At 48.7% G+C, this 9936-nt stretch overlaps 3 protein-coding genes across 3 annotated transcripts; 1 reads left to right on the top strand and 2 right to left on the bottom strand.

The window, feature by feature from the left end:
* Positions 1-384: 384 nt before the first annotated feature.
* Positions 385-1179, bottom strand: FPRO_13019 (uncharacterized protein; the record flags this gene model as incomplete). Its single annotated transcript, XM_031223599.1, has 2 exons — positions 385-802; positions 908-1179. The coding sequence occupies 2 exons, from the start codon at positions 1177-1179 to the stop codon at positions 385-387; spliced, it is 690 nt and encodes a 229-aa protein (XP_031088942.1).
* A 1922-nt stretch (positions 1180-3101) lies between these two features.
* FPRO_13018 (uncharacterized protein) lies at positions 3102-4955 on the bottom strand (the record flags this gene model as incomplete). Its single annotated transcript, XM_031223598.1, has 4 exons — positions 3102-3211; positions 3265-3421; positions 3476-4854; positions 4910-4955. 4 exons carry the CDS (start codon positions 4953-4955, stop codon positions 3102-3104), a joined length of 1692 nt encoding a protein of 563 aa, XP_031088941.1.
* A 1146-nt stretch (positions 4956-6101) lies between these two features.
* Positions 6102-7916, top strand: FPRO_13017 (putative ATP-dependent Helicase; the record flags this gene model as incomplete). Its single annotated transcript, XM_031223597.1, has 2 exons — positions 6102-7373; positions 7425-7916. 2 exons carry the CDS (start codon positions 6102-6104, stop codon positions 7914-7916), a joined length of 1764 nt encoding a protein of 587 aa, XP_031088940.1.
* Positions 7917-9936: the final 2020 nt, after the last annotated feature.

Here is a 9936-nt window from a genome sequence, read left to right as displayed (position 1 = left end):
GTACTTACAGAGACTGCTACTATCACTTCTTCTGCGCTCGAGTATGACTATTATTTCTTCGTGTATACTTCTAGTTTTTTTTTTTTTTTTTTTTTTTTTCATATTGGATTCGAAATAGGGAACCTTAATGTGTATGCTAATCGCAAATCACTCCCAACAAGAAAGCCTGGGTAAAATTGATCACGCTTTATTTTATATCTGCAACAAAGCACCCAGCTAAGCGCTAACCTCGACCTCCTCAGAAGTAGCTTGTCATAAAACGCCGTTACAGAGTGAATACTGCCCCCAGTGGTGGTTTCTTGGTCTTCCGAGGCGTCACTCAATATAGCTTCTTCAGGACATCCCAAGGGTCCTCTTGCATCCCTTGTGTGTTCTTTGCGCGACTCATAGGTGTCTCATGATATTAAGTCCCTCTTCTTGCTGGTCGGGGCTCTGGTGTGGTGCAGGCGCATTATCAACTGGGTGGGCATCTCCTTCAGGCGGATCTAATTCAGATGCTTCTCCTTCAGACCATTCGTATCCATGCGCAAGACCATACACTTCTAATTCATAAGCACCTAATTGAGACAGTTCTAAGTCAATATCATCTGATTTAGGATGATCTGGTTCAGGCGAATAGAAGAGAGCAGCCGCAAAGTAGTCAAGGTCATGTGTCTGGGGGTACCGAACTGCCCCAGGGTTCCGGAATCTTTCAGCACGCTCCTCAGGCGTTTCATCATACAACGAGGGCTCCGTAGTCGTTTCATCATCTGGTTCCAGGACTACATCGATCTTAGTGGGCGTCCATGGTCTACGGTACCCCCTATCACGACAAGTAAGCCTTGAGCCTGGTTTGACGCTGTTGAAGTTCCCAACGGCGTCTCTTTCCACCAATATACGGTAGTCGTGGCCGGGGTAGTTAACTCACAGTTGATCCGAGTCCTCAGCTATTTCGTTTGCTATCTGCTCTGCCGCTTGCACCAGTGGGAGCCTTGTTTGGAGAAACTCTTGCGAAGATATCTCATCAGTTGTTGCGAGGCTGTATGATATTTCGTAACTACAGTTGTAGCACCTATCAGTTAGGACATGTTCAATTCTTGGGCTCATGGAACGGCGAGTTTCGAGCACGCTATTGCAGACGATGCATCGATACTCGTGGAAGTGCTTTCGGTTCCGCAGCGGCAGATGGCGCCGATTCATGATGAAATGACAGATAAGAGTTTGATACTAAATAGTATTATCAATGAAGCGAGTGTCTTTGTTGCTGAGATGAGTCTTGTAAGTGGAAGCAAAGTAAAAGGACCTTGCCCTCCGTGCTTGGGGACGATCCATGATACCCAAGGTATTCGACGAATCCATCTGTCGCTCTTTCCACTTAACTTTTGATTCCATGATGCACTTGCCTAGGTGCCTACTACCTACTTAAGGTTCCTCTATCGATAGAGACAACGATTCCACAGAAACTCCAGCATCCATCTCTAAAATACTGCGTAGAGGTAGGTACTAACGTTCCCTTATGAGTTACATATGTAAGTAAGTACCTACTAAGGTAGTAAAGTTTCTGACATCAAGATACCTTAGGTGACAGAATTAAGGGATCTAAATATCTACTAAAGTATATCAGGGCAACCTCTCTTCATCACTTAGGATAAAGGTCGTCGGTTTTCTTGCCTCCCCTTGATAAGTTACCTACCGGCACCTTGTTAAAAGTGTAGGGTTTGCTCACTGTATCCGTCAAAAACTTAGTAGTCTCAATATCTTGATACAAAGAATCAAAAACCCATTAGGGCTTTATCTCTTAAGCAGCTCGGTGTGATTTATTAATAGGGACTCCAAATATGGTCGAACACATTCACTTCGGTTCCCTGAGTTCGTTCTGTCAAAGCTTCTGTTGACCTCGTCAGACCGCATATATCCGCTTCACATCCGTCAACCCAAAGAAACATACTAAGAATCTGTCGAGATCATAAAATATTGATAGTTCATCCATCGACCGAAGTACCTCGGTAATGTGCTCAAGTTTAGCATACTCAAAGCCTTGATACAAAGAATACGGGTCTGGAGGAACTACCAGGCTCTGCCTTAGTAGTAATGACACTTCTAGGAGACTTGAGTGATCTTCACAACTCACTACGGGAAAAGACATAAATTGGTGAACGGGAAAGTCCACGTTGTGTAAGACTAAGTAAAGGTTACGATGGTAATACAAGGCAATGCAATCCGAAACTCCATTTCTCCAATCCAACCCACCGTCACCAAAGTATACATTCCCTTTCCTCATGACATGCAGACGATGAGACTATCCGGTGTTGAAACCAGACTCAAATGAAAACGTGGATGAAAGCGCAGCGAGCTAATGCACATGGCGAATTGCTAGGCAACTCAACGCGCAGCATACATGCAGAAACAAGGAGACCACTTGCACGAGACAGTCGATTCATCCAATACCGTACGAGCCTGATTGGAAAAGGGGCAAGAGACAAGCGAACACCACGTGCACCAAGACACTACTGGCCCAGTTCAGGTTGTGATCAGGTTCGTGCAGTTGAGTTGGCCGGTTCACATCTCATCTCAACGCAACTCAGCTCAACCACGCCACGATAAATCGCAAGTTTCAGGATGTACGTCATACCAAGAGATGAGCTGGCACCGGAAATCGCACATGTCATCAACGAATTAGTCGTGAGTTGTCAGTCCGCAAGCCAGTAGCAACATGGTCGTGAAAGAGCCAGTAGAGGCGGCGGCAACTTTAAATGTTCGTGGAAGCATTCAGCATCGAGTCCAGGATCGCCTAAATGAATTCGAATGAGGTCATGGCAAGACAACCATGCACGTCGCACCCGAGATTGCACCTCAATATTAATGTTGTAAAGACAGCCCAGTCAAGAGATATATCATCAGAAAGGTTGAGTCCAAGGAGTCCTCAAAAGACGGGAAAAGAAAACGGGTGATGTACAGTCGTAGGTCGTGGCAACGGGCTATGAGTGCAGAGAGGTGTCAAGAGCGTCAAAACATTGGCATGATGTCAATCAAACCACCAGATGGCACCCTCGATCCGCGGCATTTGCGGATGAGAGCTCAATCAAGATCACCCAAGCACGAGCAAGCAGGCAGGACATCACTTATGCTCCGGGTGCAGGAGCACCAGAAGGGGGGGCACCTTGTCCGCCTTGCTGTTGTTGGTACATCAAGGATTGATACCACAGCGCCAGGTAATTTTGGTAACCACCATCTATGTTGATTAGCATTCAGCAAGGCACAAGGGCACAGCATATCAAGACTTACATTGTGCGTAGGGATCGGATCCATCAGCTGGAGCTGGTTGGGGGGGCTGGTTAGTAGGGGCACTGGAGCCTTGCGCTTGAGGGTAGCTGGGCCTGTCATGATCTTGATGACCACGGCCACCACCACTACCACCACGGGGGCCACTACCTTTCTGGCGCTGTTCTCACATTAGCTGCGTAAAATAGGGTCTTGGTGTTAGGATGAGACTCACCACTGCATCCACCTTCTCGTCAATGGCAAGCTTAGCTCGCGCAATACTATCTCGCGAACCGATCAGGGCAATCTCCCTCTGAGTCTCACCAGGACCAGAAGATTGAGCAACGTTGATCTTGCATCCGGTGGTGTTCTGCATCTCCCGGATCGTCTCGCCGCCTTTTCCTATGATCATACCTACCGCATCTGAAGGCACATATACAGCATCATTGATCTTGTCGGGGCCACCAGAACCTCCCGCATCCCTCTGAGAACCATCATGGCGGCTTCCAGGAGCTGCTCCTCCACCTCCCAACCTTTTAACAGGCGGCGGCGCGTCGCCTCGACTGTCACTGTCGACAATCTCCATGATGAAATCCTTGGCGCGGGCGGCAGCTTCGCGCGTGCCGATGAGGTTGACAGGCCGTAATCCGTTCACACTCTTAGATTCGCCAACGATATTGATATGGCAGCCAGACCGCTCTTGAAGGTCGCGGATAGTCTCACCGCCACGTCCAATGATCAAGCCAACAGTTCTATCAGGGACCATGATCTGCATGTGGTCCTCCCCTTCGCGTAGAGCCGCTGCGCCGCCCTTGTTGGGGTCGCGAGGCTTTTCGGGGCGGTTGAGGGCGCCCATTCCGCTATCGTCAATAATACGGTTAATGGCATCCTTCACTTCAGCACGACGGTGCCGGGGCCCAGAGATCTTGCACAGCCTATGCGGACCACCGTCAGTGGCGGCCAGAAACTGGACTCGGCAGTTGGATTCAGACTCTATGCGTCTAAGATTCTCTCCTTGTCTGCCGATGATGAGGCCTACAAGGCTTGAATCGATCTCAATAGTCTCCGAGTTGTCATCACCTCCTCTCAGGGGAGACCTCTCGCGTCCATTGTTTCCCCGAGGGGAGAAATTCCGACCACGAGGGCCTGGCGAATAAGAACGATCTCGACCATAGCCCCGACCATGCGAGCCTCTGTCGCCGCCACGTCGTTCATCTCTGTAAGGATTCACACCATCACGGAACTCATCGCGAACGGGTGATCGTGACCTTGAGCGGTTGTATCCTCGATCAGGTCCTCGTGATTCGGAGGCATAGACAAGGGGTCGATCGTAGGATGTCACGCCCTTTTCGGCCGCATAGGCCTTGGCCTGAGCAATCGCATCAGCAATACTCAAAGTTCCCGAGTTAACAGGTCGAATCGAGCTCAGGTCGAGGTTTCCGCTGGATGATGGCGCAGGGAGGCCATTGAAGCCAGGTGCACCATAGCTGCTGGAGTTTGGAGGGGGCGGCTGGTATGTGGCCGCAGGTTGCGCCGACGCAGGCGGGGGAGGGTATGCCTGGTTGGAAGCGCCGGGTGGTGTCTGGGTTGGGGTCCCTGTCGGCCGCTGCGACGCTGTGTGAACAAGTCAGTAAGCGCAGATTATGCAAAATGAGTTGTTCTGACATACCGAGTGCAGCCAGGATACTCTGGATGTCAGGTTGAGGATTCGCCATTGTGCTCTGCTGCTAGTGGAGCTGAACAGGAGCCAGCACGAGCAAGGAGCTAGTTTTGGTCGTGGGGATGAACCGGAGAATAGCGAATAGCTCGATGAAATTATGAGTAATTAGGGATTGAACTGTCTTATGAGTGATGATTCCTAATCGCGACGAACAAATGCGACGAGTTTCGAAGGTCGGTGCCGCAACGACTTGACGGATACGCCGGTCACAATCTGAAGTCAGGATGAGATCGAGTTTTGTTGCGATGACCGAATACAAAGGCTTCGGGATATTGACAGATCGCCAATATATGTCTCGGGTCGCGTATCAAAACTTATGCGATCGCAGTGGGTGTAGTTAATAGTGTCGCGGGCAGCGATAGGGGCGATGTCTCGAGAGCGCAGATGAGATGAAGAGGGAGAAAGGAATCTGATTTGGAAGAATCAGGTTCATACAAGAGTGGATGACCCAAGCGCGAAGGTTCGGACCTCCACTAAGTAAAGTACCTTACGTACAGTACCTAGACTCTAGTACCTGCAGTGTAGCGTGACTTGAGGCTAAACCTCGTTGGGAACTTAAGTGACATTCCTCCACTGCTCTTTAGAGTGTAGACAAGACTGAGCGGATATTGAGCCTACACTTCATAGGCTTTTTTGCACGGGGTTTTGTTCTGTATTTGTGTCGCCTGCTCTTGGCGTGCAGTAATTTTCTGCTACCCCATCTACATTGACTGTCTGTATCCTCGATTCGGTGCGCAGCCCAGCCCTCAAAACCCTTTTACAGTAGGGCTTGAACTGTATTCGCCAGGCATCAGACATATAAGCTTTCCTGATTAGGGCTCGAGGCGCAACTTGCAAACTTATAGATGATCTTACTCTGTGCACCTGTACCTCGATCAATTCAGTTTTCATCGTGACCCAATTGTACAGATCGAAGTCATCAGACCTGGAACTAGTCCTAGAAAGGCAAGCTTGCAACAACATTTGCCGCTGAATCCACAGCGGGGGTTACTGCACCTGTGTACTTGTCCGGTGGAATGGTCGGAAAAACAAATCACCGCTTATCGCTCCAAGACTTTTCTTATCGCTGAAAAAAAGTTCTCGATTCAGTTGCTGCGAGACGATCGGTTGTACAGAATATCAACCATACGCGCAAAACAAGATGGATTTCGCCGGCAGCAAAAAACGCAAGTTCAAGGACGCCAATGGCGTCAAGGCTTCAAAGGAGAAGAAGTCTGTTACCGCTCCCGAAAAGAAATCAAAGAAAGTCAAGCGCGCCGAACCCGAGCCCCGCGAAGAGCCCGAAGACGATTCTTCCAACGAGGAGGAGGCTCTGAAGGAGGGCGGAGACGAGAGCGACGAGGCCGATGAGGATGCTGAAGACTTCACGTCCGGAGATGAAAATGAAGAGGAGGATACCGAGGACAAGGCCGAGGACAACACAGATCTACCTGATGGGGGAAAGCTCACATTACCTCCAGTTGCTGGGGCTGAGTCGCAATCCTTCGCGGAGCTGAATCTTTCCGAGAAGACCATGAAGGCCATCAATGAGATGAAGTTTACCAAGATGACTGAGATCCAGAGGAGAGGTATTCCTCCCTCGCTGGCTGGTCGTGATGTTCTTGGTGCTGCCAAGACTGGTTCTGGAAAGACTCTAGCCTTCCTTATTCCTGTCATTGAGATGTTGAGCTCTCTGCGATTCAAACCTCGCAATGGTACTGGTGTCATTGTTGTTTCCCCAACTCGTGAGCTGGCTCTCCAGATCTTTGGTGTTGCCCGTGAACTCATGGCTCACCACTCACAAACTTATGGTATTGTCATTGGAGGCGCAAACCGTCGCGCGGAGGCCGACAAGCTCGCCAAGGGTGTGAACCTGCTTATTGCCACCCCTGGACGTCTGCTCGACCATCTGCAAAACACACCTTTCGTTTTCAAGAACCTGAAGTCCCTTGTTATTGATGAGGCGGATCGAATTCTTGAAATTGGTTTCGAGGATGAAATGCGACAGATTATCAAGATTCTCCCTAAGGAGGACCGACAGACAATGCTTTTCTCTGCTACCCAAACAACCAAGGTTGAGGATCTTGCTCGTATCTCGCTGCGTCCTGGTCCTCTGTACATCAACGTCGATGAGGAGAAGCAATACAGCACTGTGGAGGGCTTGGAGCAGGGTTACGTTATCTGCGATGCCGAGAAGCGATTCAATCTTCTTTTCTCATTCCTCAAGCGTAACCTCAAGAAGAAGATCATTGTCTTCTTCAGTAGTTGTGCTTGTGTGAAATACCACGCCGAACTCCTCAATTATATCGATATTCCTGTTCTTGATCTCCACGGCAAACAGAAGCAGCAGAAGCGAACCAACACCTTTTTCGAGTTTTGTAATGCCAAGCAGGGTACACTGATCTGCACTGACGTTGCCGCTCGTGGTCTCGATGTATGTGTCTAATCTGAATTACTCCATGGACAACTTACTAACCTGTAACAGATTCCTTCCGTTGACTGGATTGTCCAATTCGATCCTCCGGATGACCCCCGCGACTACATTCACCGTGTCGGTCGAACTGCCCGAGGCAGTAACACCAAGGGACGATCTCTACTGATCCTTCAGCCCAACGAGGTTGGCTTTTTGTCGCACCTCAAGGCCGCCCGTGTTCCCGTCGTAGAATATGATTTCCCCAAGATCATCAACATTCAGTCTCAACTTGAGAAGCTCATCAGTTCAAACTACTATTTGAACAAGAGTGCCAAGGATGGTTACCGCAGCTACCTTCACGCCTACGCCTCTCACTCGCTGCGCAGTGTTTTTGATATCAATAAGCTGGATCTGGCCAAGGTCGCCAAAAGCTTTGGCTTCACAGTACCACCGCGTGTTGACATCACCCTCGGTGCCAGCATGAGTAGGGACAAGAAGCATCAGGGACGCAGAGCATATGGTAGTCAGCCACGACAGGGCCAGGGTAACAAGTTCACAAGGTAGTACGGTGTGGGAAGTGATAGAGGAAGTAGTGGTCAGTCAAATTGACTGTCGGTGTACATGGGAGGCCTTCAGCACGGCGTTAGGTTTTGCAAAATGTAATGATGGTACCAAGCTACGGCAGGATCATAGACAGGCCTTTTTGTTTCCAATCTTTTGCTAGGTGAACCTTGAGGCATACCCTGAAGCGGAAGAAAACTTGTGGCATCAAACCAAGGTGCCAGAAATATTCAATCCAAGGTCTGCTACTTACTCCGTAAACCTAACCTAAATTGTGCTAGGTTTACCAAAGACTTTTTGTCATTTATTAGGGAAGAGGTTCCAGGTTTTGTCGCCTCCCCTTACATCCCTATAGAGATTGTCTATGTCTTATGAAAAGGCACCCCCGTAAGGTGGTGACGAATTGAGTAGCATGATCTCTCAGTTGAGCCCAGATTATCAGCCATGGATTCCACAGAGCTCTCAATTGTAAAGCAGGGATTAAACGGGCTCCGAACTGAGATCACTTGAAGAATGAATGCATGAAAGGAATTCATGTGTTTTTCAGTGCTGAGTCCTTTCCAATTGTTCTGCCATTCTAACAATACCCCCTCGTCAATTAGGTATGTTCCAAAGGCAATTTGATTCACCAATGAAACTGGCTGTGTTTAATAGGTTGACGGATATTCAGGAACCCGCGGAACGAGGATTGATCGACAATGTCATTCAGGGACGCTGCAGCGAGATCTTTGAGTTTTCAAGGTGCTTAATCAAACCATCAAAAGTGGCATTGCCCACCAACACCAGGCCAGAAGTGAAATGCCTCATACGATTTAACACTGCTTGCTTTACCCGTCTAGTCTCAGTCTCGGCCTAAACAGATAGGTAGGCCTCGTATTGAATCGGAACCGGGGGTCTCGGCATGCTCCCAAGTGCAACATCTACCACACCCACGCCGTCATTGGTCAAAGCCGCGTCACGAGCTTCATTCCCTTCTCCCTTTGGGGACTGAGTCCGCGTCATGTTTTTTTAATTTTTTATTATTAAGCTGTTGAGGCTCAGTTGCTTCCGTTCTACTTAGACATCACATAACTACCTATTCGTGTGTCCCAAATCTTTTGTTTGCTTGTCAAAATCTCACACAACCTCGATAAGCGTTGACTGACTATAAGTTGAACTAACGAAGCTGGGCCGAAGCTGAACGGAAGCTGACCTGACGGCGTAACCACCCTCGCAACAATCCGACGCATTTAAACAACAGTTGTCCTTTGCGATTGACTCACAATTTATCCCCCTTTCATTGGATCTGAAGAGCAACAAAAGGCAGAAGCCTGGCATGATCTCGAGTCCAACATACCATCTCATCCAATTCTCAACATTACAGAACTGAACGGTTCACTACGAAACTCAACATCATCCCAGAAAAGAGATAGAATCTCCACCGAAGTGCATAAAAATGTGTACCAAGACGTTAATCGAGCACAAGTGCGGACATCGTGTTCTGCGTGGCAACACAAGATGTTACAGAGAGGATTGTCCAGGAAGAAAAGAAGATATCACCAAAGTTGACGACGAGTGCGCGCAGTGTGAAAATAAGCCCAGTCGATTCAAATCCTCTCGATGGTGCTCTGTTGGCTGCTGCGTTTGCCAATGAAGGGAGGCCGGGAGGGAGGATCGAGAGAAAATCATTGGATATTGCGAAACAACACGGCGGGTTTGAATTTGGAGCCTGGAGTATGGAGAGGCTATTTTCTTGGAAAACCAGTTACACGGAGTTTATGGGGCTTTTTGGTTTACTCTTTGCGACCCTGAAACTTCTGCATCTTGCATTATGAAGGTATTCTAGCATGTTTCTGTGAGGTTGTTCATGCAGTCCCGTGCTTGGGAGGATGTATGTACAGATTGCACAGGATCTGAGACATTAGGCTCAATTGACATTTCTTGAACAAGTATGGAATTGAATACCGGCACAGATCACGGATGCAAGTACGTTAACAGACACTACGAGACCGACGTCCACCAATACTCGATTGTATATGTCAAA

The sequence above is a fragment of the Fusarium proliferatum genome, assembly GCF_900067095.1.
Source record: "Fusarium proliferatum ET1 genome assembly, contig: FPRO_scaffold013, whole genome shotgun sequence".
Taxonomy (NCBI): domain Eukaryota; kingdom Fungi; phylum Ascomycota; class Sordariomycetes; order Hypocreales; family Nectriaceae; genus Fusarium; species Fusarium proliferatum.
This window is presented reverse-complemented; position numbering and strand designations above follow the sequence as displayed.